Raw genomic sequence first — 15132 nt, 5'->3', positions numbered from 1 at the left:
TACATCCTTCCATTTCAAATGAGGCTGTGTTTTTTAAAATGTGTTTTCATTTCTTTAACCTGACCGACGGTGCTGAACCTGTCAAATGATAAACGTATCGAAGTTATCTTGAGAATTTCCTGAGATCGTCTTTAGTTTTAAAAGAAACCATACAAGAAACTTAAACAAAGGCAAGTATGTCTAAGGTTCTGTGGAGTCTGTCAAAAGTCATTAATGATACTGCAAAACATTTTAAAAATAGCTTAGATTCCATGCAGTAAGGCAGATAAGTTCTTCAGAAGCACAGGTGCTAATTACTGCCACATTTTAAAGAATACTGAATCATTTTTAAAGGCTCTGAAACCTATTTATAAGAAATATCAGTGCTTATGATGGACATTTGTATTAATAGAAGATTTCTTTTTCTAATTGTTGGATTTTAGTTGTGTGGGAAAAGCATATAAACCCTGGTGGCAGGGCTTTATCGCTCGGCTAATACTGTAATCATCTTAGATTTGTAACTATGTTCTTTTTTTTTTTTACTCCCGTAGAGTGCAAGTTCCTGTGCACCAATGGCCGCTGCCTGGATCTCAGCTCCCTGGTGTGTGATCAACTCAACCACTGCGGAGACAACAGTGATGAGGAGAACTGCCCCGTTTCCACCCAGCACCCTTCTCCTGCTCTGTTCTACTGTGAGTGTCTACTGGCTGTTTTTTTTACTCCGGTGGAATCCACGACTATGCCATGCCTCTTCTAGTTATAAGCCTTCAGGATGTTATTAGTAGGCTGTAGATTAAGTTCTCTAGCCAACTGCTGTGGATGACTGGACATTCCAGGGGTCAGGGGTTGGGGTAATAACACGTGTAGGGTGGTTATGGCACTATAAATAAATTAAAGGGGGTTGTGGTGAATACTTATGCAAGGCGATGTACTGTACATCCAACAAAATGGTATATTCACTTGCATTAATATAATATATTATATAATTCAGATCTATTCATTTAAAATTTTTCTCTCTATCATTTATTCCTGAAGTCATAATATTTGTTTATTTCTTCATTCCTTTCATACTCATTGTCTGTGTTCGTTTCCTGCTATTTTTGTTATTCATAAAATGAACTTTAAGAAAATGAATAGGAAAATGTTCATATTGTTAAAGGCAGAATTTCAGCTGAATGTCCAGGCTCTCAGCATTTTTACACGAGGAGAGGTTTGTGTAAGCTATGTACGATCTTTGTGAAGCCGTGTTACAGGTTGCGTGTTACAACTGTAACTTCACGTTGGGTGACGACAGTTTGATGTCTTCATACATTGTGCAATGGCAACCATAAATTTATCACAGTGTGACGGTCAAGAAATGATATAAATTAACCTCACTATTCTATTTTGTCCTGGAGGCTAGACTGCTTTTATTCAGTTACTTGTTTCATTTCACTTGATCAGAGTTGATCCTGTATACACTGACGTGGCTGAATCTCAGTGTTCAGTGGAGACTCTACCCTCTTCTTAAATGCAGAGATGAAAAAGACAGGGTGCATTTTGAAGCTCAGCTACATGAGTATAGCACCTGAAGGACAGCAGGCAGAAGCAGTAGCAGACAGCAAGTTCACTTTGATGTGCACTAGCCCTTTGTTACCTCCCGTGTAAGGACACCAAGAGAATAGGAAGGAGAGTGGAGAAGGGAAAAAAAAAAAACCTGTTCAAAACAGCACACCTATTTAGCCACTAGAGGGATGTGGCCTACAGAAAGCGCGGACATGTTCAAAGATTCTCAAAGAGAGCTGGTTTCACAACGCATTTGTCGTTATGAAGACAGGTACTAATTAACTAAGTCAGAGGCTGTGCTTTCATTTTTTTTGTGTGCCAGAGAATGTTCTCCTGCTGCAAAATTGAGCTGAAACCCGGTTAGAAAAATGAATGCAAATGTCAGGTGGAAAAAAAAAAAAAGCTAAACGTTGAGAAAATGGGCTAATTGTCTGACATACCTTTTTTTTTTTACAGGGAAAATTGCAGAGATTACAGTCTACACAAATGAAAGTGTATATTAGCCTGCATCTACTAGAAGAGTTAATGTCATACATAATTGCTGTGATTTGAAATGGAATGTAACTAAAGATACATGGACAAATTTATTATGCCTATAGCTTCAGGTAAATATTTAACACAGAGGGAAACAGAACCACATCACAGAACAAGTGCACTGCTGTCTAGCTACAACAGGTCTGGGTAGATAGAATAGATAAAACATACATACAGCAAGTGTCATCTTAAAACATCGCTTAATTACTTGCATGAGAATTTCTCTTAACTCCTAAACGGTGGAGATTTTTCAGTTCTCAGTTCAGATTTGTTTTAGCTGACTATTATAGAAACACTATTTTAATCGATCTCCTTTAAAAAAAAAAAAAACAATCTGTCTTGCACGTTAGGATTTACTAAGAGATTCATGCTGTGCACAAAATGTGACACAAAAAAAAATAATAAAAAATGCATTATGCACTATTTGACATTCTTTTAGTTTTAGTGTTCACGCTCATTTTGACTCTCTTTAATCTTGATGTTGATCCAGACTTGACCATTTGATGAAAGCCTGATGAATCAGGTGCGTTCTATGTCCAGTGACCTAGGCATAAAACATGTCTCATCATTGATTCATCCCTTGTGTTCCCAAAAGAAGGTTGTTATTTCTTCACGATCACGTACAAAGCTCTGAAGTTGTAAAAGGTGCACTTTTACTATGTAGCCTGCTGATTTTAATTAGTGGACATGTGGCCAAACCCCCTGCTGTGATTCCCATTCCTTCTGTCTGGGCTCAACTCGAATCTACATATCTACTGTAAGTGTGGATGAAGTGTGCTGCACTGCATCATGACTGGATGTATGGCCACTAAAAGGTTAATGAGCCTGAACGCTCTCTTCAGATCAAACGGTGGGGCTGTCTACAGCTGCGTCGCGTATTATCTGGTGTGACTCTCCAGTCAATGAAGCGTAAAGCGAGTGTGTTCAAGTGTCTGAGTTGAAAGGAGTGCAAGGAGATGGCCATGAGCCTCCCCTGGGCTACAGTCAGCCATGGCTTTAAACACAGTGGACCCCAGCTCTAGAGGGCCACCATGGGTAAAGGGACCTTTTTCACCTCTGCATGTCCAGACAGGGTTGTTTCTGTGTAGGGCTTCTCTTTAGGGGACTTTGGAGGACCTTAGGGGCTTTAGAGGGGGAACTGATGGAGGACTCAATGATTGTGCCCCCTCCATGCTCCATGCTGAGCTACAGGCTAGTGGGCATTCATATGCAGATACAGGCTTCTGTTGTTCTATCTTGCACTGCTTTCACATCACTCCCTTTGTCCATGTGATTTAAGGGATTATTTTAAGTAGACTGTCCAAGTGGCATTGAATAAACATGACAGCATTTTTTTTCTTGCAAGCAGGAGCCGAGTAGCTGATCCCAGGTCAGTGTTAAAAAGCCACGTCATTCTTTCCTGGAGAAATCTTTAGAACCTCGTTCCTCAGAAGGGGCCTGAGAGTGGCACACTTTGAAGCATGTTTTAATGGCTCTCCAGGGTGGTGCTGAATAAAAGCAAAGGACCTTGTTCCTCTAGAGCCGGCCAGCTAGTTAAAACCAAAGGCAGCTGGACACGCTTAGAGCTCAGTGCTGGCGGCATTGCACCAGTGTCTTCCCTAATGTCTTTTGACAAGACTGAGTAGACCACCTTCCTACTACTCCTTGGTTTATCTCAGACACTGTGGCAGTTTTCTACAAACTACTCTCAACCCATGTACTTTCAAATCTCTTGTGAAATTTGTGTCCACTTCATGCAAAAGCTGTCCACAGCAGGCTAAACAAAGTGTGAGAAATAAAAGAACTTTATGCGGATGCCTGCAAAGCTGCTGTGCTGGACTATTCTTTCTGAACCTGAGTATGGCAGCTGTTTTCCAACATTTCCAACTGCTCACTAACTCCATTCATTGTCCCATTGTGTTTGAAAAGCACCACCACTGTGCCGCTGCCAAAGAAAACTTAAGATGACGACCAACCGCTGGCACTCACTTTTGTGATGATGCAGTATTTGAATGGCACACATCAATGGAACCTTGGCTGATTTTTTCGACCTCTTGCCCAAGAGGATCTGTGTGCAGTGGAGACACTCTCATGCTCTTCACACTGCTCTTCTTCCATGGAAGAAATTGCATTAATTATTCCCAGTAAGCTGGTCAATAAATCCAGAGAACTGGGCATATGCAGTTTCATCTTTAAGTTGATTCTGTGTTTCCACAAGTGACAAGAAATAAAACCTCATTTCTGATCCTGACACTTGCAACGCCATACGTTCCTGCCTTGACCCATGACCGTACACTGCCACACACTGTTCTCTTCCAAATTTACTGCGAAGGTAATACAAACTGAAAATTATTTCAGTAGGAGTTACAGCATTTATTGCAGAAATAAGGCATCATAACCACAACCTAGCCATGAATGGTTGACTGTAAAAAGCACAGCTCTAGTATTGCCAAAGCTATATCTCATTCTTCCTGAAACATGTTGTTGTTGTTTCCCAAACTCGGAAGGGACTTTCCACAGCACTGTGAACGTGGGGGGGAGAACCGTACACCTGCTCTTTATAATTCTGCAACAGGATGCTTTTTTGCTTAAGTTTGCAGCTACAGTTTTGTTCACGGTCAACAGTTTATAGCAGTGTTGCTCATTTCGCGGCTCGCGAGCCTCCTGCGGCTCGGCAAGCTTTAATATGCGGCTCGCATGGCAGTAAATAATACGATGATATGATCATATGGTTAAAATTTATTTTTCATTTAAATAACATTAAAAACAATCAGGGAAACATAGAAAAGTGAATGTGCTCTATTACAAATAATAATATATATTTATATATATTATTTGACTCGTCACTGACTCACTGCGTTCTGCGCAATAGCCAGTTTTTGGCGGCCTGCCAGAAGCTAGTTTGTGTTTCATGCTAGTTAACAACTTGTGTTTACTGTACACACGGACTAAAAAATGGATCGATTTCTTATCAAACAATCCCGCACACAAAATGAACAGCAACAAAGCAATTTGACAGTGACAAAAGAGGTAACTGATGGGGAGCATGCATCATCCGCAACTCGAGTAATTATTGTATTGCAATATTGTACATTGTATTTAAGCAGATAAGCTATTTAAACTGAATAACTTGGCATACTTTGCGGTGAAAGTGGCTCTCCTATTGACTTTGTCCTATCAGTGTGGCTCACATGAAAAAAATAGTGAAGACCACTGGTTTATAGTGTACATGGGGGATAGTAGATGTGTTCAGAGCGAGAACTCCAGTCATGACTGAGGCATCTTTATTCATCATACTGAGTATACTCATTACATGAATAAAGATTACATTCGTAGTCAACTACGAATGACTAGACCCACAGAACTTATTAGATCAGGAGTAAGTAAAGTCATGTCCTAATCTGGTTTGCTTATGCATATATTTTTGTCTTCTCTGCCCTGATTCTGTTCTTGAGTTTGAAGATTCATTAATTTCTGGAATTAAATAAACAAATAAAATAAAAAATACAAGGTCTAGGCTTTTCAGTGCAAGTTTGAGAACAACACCATTATGCATCTGCACCCACTGATTTGCCTTGTTATTTTATCCATAAAAATCCACCTCATGCACACAACACACAGTTTGTTTCCTAATATTTCATTATAAGTGCACCTAGGTGGTCCCTAGAAGTAAGAATCTCATTTGCAATTTCTGCTCATTTTTTTTTTTTTTTTTTTTTGCGATCTCTATTTCCTCGGTTCTCTCTTCCGTCTCAATCGCTCGATTCTTCCATTTTAATGCAGGTTGATTGGAGGTCAGAGGTCACACAGGTCATGTCCAATGTCTTTGATTGAGTCTCGTTTTGAGTGAAGAGCACCGCCTTCAGTTTGTTTGAGTTTGGGATTTCCATGCATAATCCTCATCATCTTGCACTAATCTGAGGCCACTGCATTCTCATGCTAACGTTCTCATTGCCAAACCGACGTCACCTCCTCTCTATGCAGTAGCATTACACTACGAGAGGCAAAGTCAGGCACGGAGGCATTGAAGCTGCTCAAGAGAGAGAGTAGAAGAGGTGGCTGATGGAGTTGTTTTGCTCCCTGAAATACCGGACTGGAAAGACAAGCAGCTGAATGCAAGTGAAAATGTCTTTAAGAGCCTTTTTATGTGACTTGTGAAAAATGAGGCTTGAATGAGTCACTTGCTTTGTCACTTTTCATGTACTTTATGTGTTTTAGGGACATTTTGAAGCACATTCTTGTGATCTCCTTGATTCTTTTTATTGACCATGGTCCCTTTGATGTTCAGGAGAGAAGAAAGTAAAAGTAATTCAGCCTTTCGAAGATGGCGGATGAAGATGACTTGGAAGTTGTGATGACCTATTGAAGGCTTTTCACTTGAACATTACTCATTTCCATATCAACTAACCAACTGAAAATTAAGTAGTCTAATAGATTTGTCTGTTCTGGTGACCTCGAGTAGACACTTCTCTGTTGATTTGGTTTAATTTGCCGTGATTCTGCTAGAACCTTGCTCGCTGTGGTCTGAAATGTAGTGAAGTTTTTTCCATTTTTGCCATTTCTGCCACAACAGCAAAATGTGTGTGTGTGTGTGTGTGTGTGTGTGTGTGTGTGTATATATGTGTATATATATAAATATATATATATATATATATATATATATATATATATATATATATATATATATACACACACACACACGTGTATATAAATGTCATCACACATATATATATATATGTATGTATGTGTGTGTATATTTATGTATACGTGTGTGTGTGTGTGTGTGTGTGTGTATAATATATATATATATATATATTAAATATATATATATATATATATATATATATATATATATATATATATATATATATATATAATATTTTATTATTATTATTTTTAGTAAAAGCTTAATATTCGAGTGCTACTGATGCATCCTGAAAACATTGAAATGAAATGAAACTCTTTCTTATTCTCTAAGTAATAGTTTAACTGTTAGATTAACTCTTTCCATATTATGTTTCATCAGGCTGGAAGAGTTACCATGTTTGAGAATTCAGCTGAACCTTAAATCTCTTTAGCTGTTAATGTCTGCGTTCTCACTGTATTACTTCTCACAAGGAGCCAATCTTAGATAATGCATTAAAACGACAAGCATTTTGTGGTTACTGTATTTGTTTGGCTTTATTTCTAGATGAAATAAAAAAACAGAATATATTTTTCCTTCCAGGCAATAAACCAAATGCTGCCATGTACATTTCAACATTTCCACATCAATGCTTCAAATAGCAATGAAGATGAACAAACTTGAAAAACGGAATATGTTTTTATGTAAGGTGGGAAGATCCTAGTATTTCTACACCTCCTGGTTGACTTTTGTTTTACTTCCAAAGTGTTAAACATCCCCAGCCTTACCAATAAATGGCTAAAAAAAACATGCTGTCTGAGTGAACAGAGTCTCGCTTCCCTGTATCTACTTGTGTATGTTTCTTTGATTGCATTACCCCACACGTCGTTGCATTAGTCATGCCTGTTCGAGACGTTGCTGCTGGCGGCATCATTACAGATGGATATCGGACAGTGTCACCTGACAAGGGAAGTGGGGGAGATCTGGGATTGTTTATCTCGGAGGTCTACTGGACTCTTTTCTTCAGCATTCTCTTTGTCATATTGTCCTGTGTGCCACCCAGAACGAGAGACTAAGAGAGAGAGACTGCTTCCTCTCCCTCCCTTCGTCCCTCCCTCACCGTCATCACCCCTACCTTCTTGTTTCTTTCCACAGTAAAGTGGGTACTGGGGCTAATGATGCAACTGGGACCATTAAAGGTGGGAAACTGACAGCTCTCCTCTCTCCTCTCAAAGAGTAGGAGAGTGACGGTGGAGACAAAAAGAAGAAAGCGCAGCAATAAATGGACTAGTCTTTAAGCATTGCTTTTTTTTTTTCCCCCAAGTAGAATCAGGTTTGGCTCAAAGGCCAGAATGAAATCCAGTGGAAAAAAAAAAGAAAAGACTAAAAGGAGAGAGGAGGCCACACAGAGAGGAAAAGGAACATGAAGGCAGTCTATTTGAAGTCCAGCCGTTTGTCTGCATATTGTGTGTGTGTGTGTGTGTGTGTGTGTGTGGGGTGGGGTGGGGGGTGGGGTGGGGGGGCTGATAGAAGAGATACAGTAGTGAATAGACCTGCCTGTGGTAAGCAGTAGAGAAAAGACCCAGCTTTCCTATCACACTGGCCAATTAGGTGCTGAGATGCAGAAGATGTGACCAGGCTAAAAGGACCCAGCTGTTGGTATTAGTATGCTGGCAGAGACCCATTCTGTGCTCCAGGCTATAGGCATCTCCTGCAACTCAACGCCAAGACTCCTCTGGTTCACATTAGTCATTTTTCAGTGTTGATGCAGCTGAACAATTTAGCCATGAATCTTTCATTTTGAACATTATGGGAACGTTGTCGTATAATAGCTTATAGCATATCATATACATATGGCTTAATTCTTTAATTAAGTTATATGTAATTCTCTCTCTCACTCTGTCTCGCTCTCTCTCAAAAACATTTATAGAGCTGCTTGTGTTACCATGGTTAACAGTTTCATATGCTCACTGAGCAAACCCTCCCACCATGACACACACACACACACATACAATCTTTTCATGTGTCTTTTGTCAGATAAATGTTTGACAAAAACGATAGGTCTCGATAGCAGAGGTTGTAGAGGAAGTACAGTTTCTGCAGTCTGAGCTCACTGTCCAGTGACCAAGTTAAGCCTGACCTCAGTGCAACTGACCAGTCAGACTAGCTGGCTACTTCTGCTTACTTTTCCTCACTGAATGTTTTTTTTTTTTTCTTTTATCAAAATGACTAACATTTTAATGAAGGAAGATAGATGTCTAGATGCAGCGAAGGATTCTAGCCTTTTTTTTTGTTATGTTTATGGTGTTAGACAGACTGAGTGTGTCAGCATATTTTCTAAAATGGTGTTCTCTCTCTCTCTACTTGCTGTTGGTTGTGTTTTTGTGTTTTGAGTACGGAAAAGTAGGTCATGGAGACACAGAGAAACACAGACCGAGACGGAACAAGTTTTCCTGCTCTGCTGGGAAAAGCTAGTTAGGATCCTAGTGTAAGAAACGTCTGAGTCTGATTCAAGCCTCATTATGTATCTTAGATTGAACTGCCGCCATGGGCAATGTTTTTAGTACACTGAATTTTTGTTCACTCTAGTACTCTTATGGGTTCTTTCAGTTTGTTTCTGTCTGAAGTCTGAAAAGTTTTATGTAGACACTACAAGAGGTCTTTCCTGTTACAAAAGGCTGCAGGCTGAACCCTTTTAAAAAAAAGCTAGGACTATTAACTGTCCAAGGAACCAGGAAAACAAGGTGATTATGTTAAACACACCAATAAGTAAAGTTTCTAAATGTACAATAAATAGAATTCACTAAAATAAACGACTTAAATAGTACTTTGTGTCTGGAGGGTTTTCTGCTACAACATGAATGATGCTAAATGTATCGTGATAACAGTAAAAGCCATTGATCTACTTTGAGATCTACACTGATGACAAAGGGAAAAATGTCAGTGTCTATGTAGGAAAGTGTTGAAACCTTCCTAATGAATCATGAGTCACTGTGTAGATCCAACAAGACTGTGAGGCTGGACGGATGATCACCGTAATACAAACCATAATTCTTGATGTTGAGATCTGGTCACAGTGAAAGACATAGTGTGAAATTTACACACCTCAGATCGTTCAGTAATCGTTCATGCCGTGTTGATGAGGACCGTGACGTCCTGGAAGAGGCCACTCCTGTTGGCATGGAAGTGTATAACATTATAGGAAGGTGATCAGTCAGAATAACTTGATAACATCTAAGGGAGCCAACAGATGATTGACCCATATGGGCATTATATGTGTATGGGTCAGTGTTTGCTCATGTGGTTAAGGCCCCAGCATCACTAAGCTGCCACCAATGGGACCCTGTGCAAATCCTTCACCAATCCATGACCGCTGCATCATAGTTCCCTCTGTGCTCTAACCCTTAACACCAAATCTAGGATATGTGCAAAAAAGAATTCCACTGTGCTGTAATGTATGTTTGGCAATAATAAAGACGACTTCCTCTTCTTCTTCTTCTTCTTCTTCTTCTAATAATAATAATGATATACTGTATCTATATCTAAAAACAACACTGTAATATCTCAAAAATTTAAATCACCACCAGCGATTGTTTTTCATTTTTCTGAAAGTTGTTAAACTCCACCTTCGCACCTTCTGTCTATCATAGCTAGCCTGATTCACCCTGCTTCCTGAACACGTTTGAAGATGACCAGTGGAATTACAGTTGCATTCCTGCCTCTACAGCACTGCGCTGTGTTCCACCCATGTAATGTCCCTGGTGTAGACATCATTTGTGATATGTTCATTTCGGTGCCCCTTGGGTCGCTGCGGTCTGTGTGTGTCCAATGCTGTCGGCATGTAGCTGCTGACAGGTTTATTAAAAAAAGAGTGTGGCAGACAGCAGGCGAGTTGGCCACAGGCCACTGAGATCTGACTACTGTTGCTCCGAGAGCTGCATCACGGCTGCGCTCACTCGCTCCCTCTGTCGGGTCACACCTGTACACTTTTATCAAATGAGACTCGTTTTTCGAGCATCTTCTCACGTTTTTTTCCCCATGGCATTGGGTGAAGCCTGTGCAACTAATAAACTAAACTAATCTCTACTTGTGTATTTGGGTTTTTGTGTACTTGTGTATTCTGGTCATCAGCAGTTAACTTGATTGTACTTTGAAGATTCAGGTGTGTTGTTTATAGCATTTTAATATTATTTAAAAGTGGGAAGACAGGTGGTGGAGGTTCTGTCATGTAGCTCGTTAGCAGAAGGCTAATAATGTTATCGTAATCATTAGGAGCCACAACAGTGGCCATTTTGGGAGTTGCTGTGCCTGCTGTTCTTCCTGTTGAGCCTGTGTGTGTGTGTGTGTGTGTGTGTGTGTGTGTGTGTGTGCACCGGTGTGGGAGGCTGGCATTAAACCTAGACATTACCTCACCCTACTGGGCAGACGGCCCATGACAGTGCTCAGCAGGCTGCGGGAGAGTGCAAGGGGGGAGAAAAACTCAATACCTGGTGATTATCTACACACATACACTCACCCTCTCCCTATCTCTCTCTCTCTCTCTCTCTCTCTCTCTTTCTCTCACACACACACACACACACGCGCGCACACACAAACTGCAGCACACATCCGCAGACGTCACATTCCTTCCTTACAGATGGCAATTTTCAGAACACGCGCACACCCGGTCTCCTGGGATGAGTGTGAAGATAATTTGCCACAGCGTGCAGGCTTGGGTGGGAGATGAGTCAGGTAATGGAGTGTGCTTGAAGTCGGCCCTCTCCCACGTTAAACCTACAGATTATTAGTGTGATGGCCCTGTTCCTGTGTCACTAAGCCTGTTCCCTCAGGCCATCTTGCACTAACATCTACAAAAGGTCATTATTCATTATTTCTACATAGTTTTGCATGTGTACATTTCATTACTTTAGTGTTGAATATTCCTGACACTGTGCTCTAGAAAACTGCTCCGATCACTGAATGTCCCCAGATTCTGAGTTTGCTTTAGGCCACAGGAGCTGTATTTCACACAGGATACTCTCGGTTACAACGGGCTTCTCTGTTGACCAACATGAGCTTTGTTTCCATGTATTAGGTCTGCTGTTGCATCAGCAGTGGGCTGTGATTACTGGAAGGCCCACGTGAACTCCAGAAGACATTTCAGTTGGATGATGCACCATGTAGACCTAGACACCTAAGATTAAGCTTTAGTAACATTAAACTTCCTGTTTTCAAAGATACAGATATGCAATCATCATAACACTTCTTGTTAAATGTTTTTAGTGATTAATTCCCAGATAAAAACAACTCAAAGCGGTTGTGGTGTGTTACAAGCTACTTCGTTATGTTACTAACTTGACAAGCCCTATAGACTCTTACCATATGTTTTAAATTATTGGGAGAATAAGCTCATAATTCTCTGTTCATTTGTTTTTAATTATTCTGTTTTGGAATAAAAAAAAATCCATCTCATCAGTTTGCCAATCCCAACAGAGAGGGTCAGTATTAGCAGTCTATGAACATCTCCCTTGTCTGATCTAATGTTTTTAGGCTTGTAGCTGGTCTTTGCTTTGATGAACTGCCTTCAGCTAAAGCATTTACTTAAATACACATGATTTTAAAAACCACAACAGAGCACGTACTACAAAAGCAAAGCTTGTTCATGAAGAGAAAACGGCATTCGATGAACTAAATGTGTTATCCGTCTCTGCTGTGGTAGTGCATTGTGCTTGGTTCAATGCTCTTAAGGTTACTATATGTTTAAGGTTACTATAAATTCATTATTGGTGGAGACATGAGACCCACTGAGTATTTGTCATTGAAGGACCAGATTACCAGTTACTTAAAAGCAGGGTCAGAACACTGTCAGCCTCAAAGTTTATCTGAAACGAGAAGTCATCAGTTTAATTTGACCTGGACAAAACATTACATTTCATCTCGGGATTCATGCCATCATCTGAAGCAGGGAAATGACGCATGCACAATGTTCAGAACTGAGAAACCTTGACTTTATCAGCAAGACAACATGGCAACATTTATTGTCCCAAACTCAGTGACTCCCCCTATTGGGCACCAGGTGGCGCTCTGCCTCAAACAACAGAAACTGAACAGAAGGACCGTTTAGAGGTTACATAATAGAATAAGAAATCATTGAGGTGCTAAAAATGAACCCTGATGCAAAGTGTGTGGATAGTTTACAATCTGCAAATGGTATCTGGTGTAAATGGAGTGAGGATAAAATCTACAAATAAGGTGATAATGTTGTTAGTAAGTGTTTTGTTTTGAGTGTTTTAGATTTTCATTTAATCAATACAGAAGACAGCATGCTATCTAGAGGTTTTGCCTATTTGAATATATTAAAATGCATTCTGGTGGGATTGTGAAAACCAGCCACAACAACATTAACATGCACAGTTAGTCCAGCTCTAACTTCCCTTGGGATGTTGCTTCAGACACCCATTCAAACCCTGAGTCATGACCCCTACCTCTCCACCTCCCCCACGTCTAGGGTGTGTGTGTGTGTGTGTGTGTGTGTGTGTGTGTGTGTGTGTGTGTGTGTGTGTGTGTGTGTGTGTGTGTGTGTGTGTGTGTGTGTGTGTGTGTGTTGGCAGGGGACATGACTTCCAGACAAGACGTCAGACAGATAAATGTCAGCTTGTCTCCCTGTGGGATGAGTAAGGGGGGGTGAGGAGAAGGATCTAATCGTTTAAATTTCATCTTGACATCTGGGATCGGACTTTGTAGACAGCTGAAGGGTTACTAACAAGCATGTATATGAATTGACTGCACGCCATTCCTAAACTAGTGTACTAGTGCTAATGTTACTCGAAAATAATACATTAACGAGGAAGGAATTCTGTTAAACAGGCATTTATCTCATTCCTTTCTTTGTTGCTGTAATCGCTTCGAGTGAAGGAGTGATCAAGGGACAAAGATTTTAGGGGGAATTATTATTTCTATTAATCCGATGTCTTCAGTTTTCTCAAACGGAACGATCCTACTCTGAATATATATCGTTGCAATTATGGGAATTAAAAAAGACAACAACAACCACCCAGTGGTGTGAGGTTTCTCGGTGACAGTATCTTGTTTTTCACAGATGGTTATTTAATGTTTTAAACTGAAGTTACTTTAACTGACAGAACAAACTTTTTTTGTCTGTATTTTAATTCATTACACTGATAAGTGAAATCTGCATATGCTGGATAATGGTTTTAAAGGGTGTAAGTGTGACCAGTGCTGTGAACCGCTGCAATTAAAGATGAACTGCAGTTAAAGGGCTCAGACAGAGAGCATGTGCGCTTCACCCTCACTCAGACGTCGGGGTCACGCCAAGGTCACGCCCCATGTCTCTCTCACTCACACACACACACACACACACACAGCCTTGTTTGGTTGTGTCTGGTGCGAGACGTGGAGTTGGAGCACAATGGCTACGTCCTAAACCTCTGCTTAGGAGGACGGTTTTATTTACCCGGACCTTTAAAAACCCGAGGGTTTGGGTTTAAAAAGGAAGTATTAAAGAGTCTCCTAGGCGTTCTTTGTAAACAAATCATACTAGTTTCACATAGTCACTAGAGTGCGGTTTGAGACGCAGCCCAGACATCCACCCCTCTTAACACCCCCTCTGCACCCCACCCCACCCGACAACCACCCCCTCCAGGGCGCTTGCTTGCTTGGCGGAGTCACCAGGAAGCGTGTGGGGTTTTTTTTTCTCAGGACGCGGCCGCCCACCCCTCGGGATTGTAGTGTTAGAGAAGGTGCTGTGATATGAGTAAGGGCAGGATAGGGGTTACACAGTCTGTCTGCCTCATTCAACACCAGCACGCCGGCTACAAAACGGAGGTAACAAAAGCTACAGACTTGTTCGCCGTTTAAAGAGGACGGGGATATTTTTTTTTACCCCCCTCCTCTCCAGTGAGTATGTGGTGAAGACGATGCGAGTGGCGCGGAGAGCCGGTGGAAGTTGTCTCTGTGCCGAGCTCCATGCAGAACCAGAGCGCAGCGGCTAGCGGAAGCGGCTACGGCACCAATGGCGCCTGCGTGTGTAACTGCACCGGAGCCCAAGTTCAGGGAATGGACATATGTGAGTGTAAAACTGCTTCACTTCTTCTACAACCGCTCTGAACTTCTGCGTCGAGTATTTACTATTTTATGTCGTTCAAACCGAGACAAGTTTGTCGTTTAAAGGGAATTTGGATGTTAAATTACAAAAATAGCGCCACGGTGAAGTTGTAGAGCGGTAGATAGAGCGCATAGTCCAGGGTTTTTTATTTATTTATCCTGTGTAGTGAAGTCGTATAGGGAGAAGGCAGTCATAAGGGATCGAGTCTGGTCTGGTGTTTGGACAGTGATGAACGTTTTCAGTGTCTGTCTTCAACACTAAGCTTCAACACTCCTGAGCACCAATAAATTCGTGCGTAAAACATTAGTGCGTCTTACTGTAATGTTCACAATCTGGGGCTCAAACATGGAGCAAGGGGAAATAAAGC

The 15132-nt window shown here is 40.9% G+C and overlaps 1 protein-coding gene across 5 annotated transcripts in view; it reads left to right on the top strand.

The window, feature by feature from the left end:
• ldlrad4b (low density lipoprotein receptor class A domain containing 4b) overlaps positions 1–15132 on the top strand; it is a 68057-nt gene that overhangs the window by 36869 nt on the left and 16056 nt on the right. For 3 of the 5 annotated variants that reach the window (XM_060870280.1, XM_060870282.1, XM_060870283.1), the window contains one exon: positions 531–671. In XM_060870280.1, coding sequence (XP_060726263.1) covers positions 531–671 — 141 coding nt within the window. Of the gene's footprint in view, positions 1–530; positions 672–10978; positions 11152–14367; positions 14727–15132 lie in introns of those variants that run through there. The other 2 variants (XM_060870285.1, XM_060870284.1) reach the window with 2 other exon arrangements.

The sequence above is a fragment of the Tachysurus vachellii genome, chromosome 5 (genome assembly GCF_030014155.1).
Source record: "Tachysurus vachellii isolate PV-2020 chromosome 5, HZAU_Pvac_v1, whole genome shotgun sequence".
Taxonomy (NCBI): Eukaryota; Metazoa; Chordata; class Actinopteri; order Siluriformes; family Bagridae; genus Tachysurus; species Tachysurus vachellii.
The sequence above is the reverse complement of the archived record's forward strand: the minus strand, read 5'-3'. Positions and strand labels throughout refer to the sequence as shown.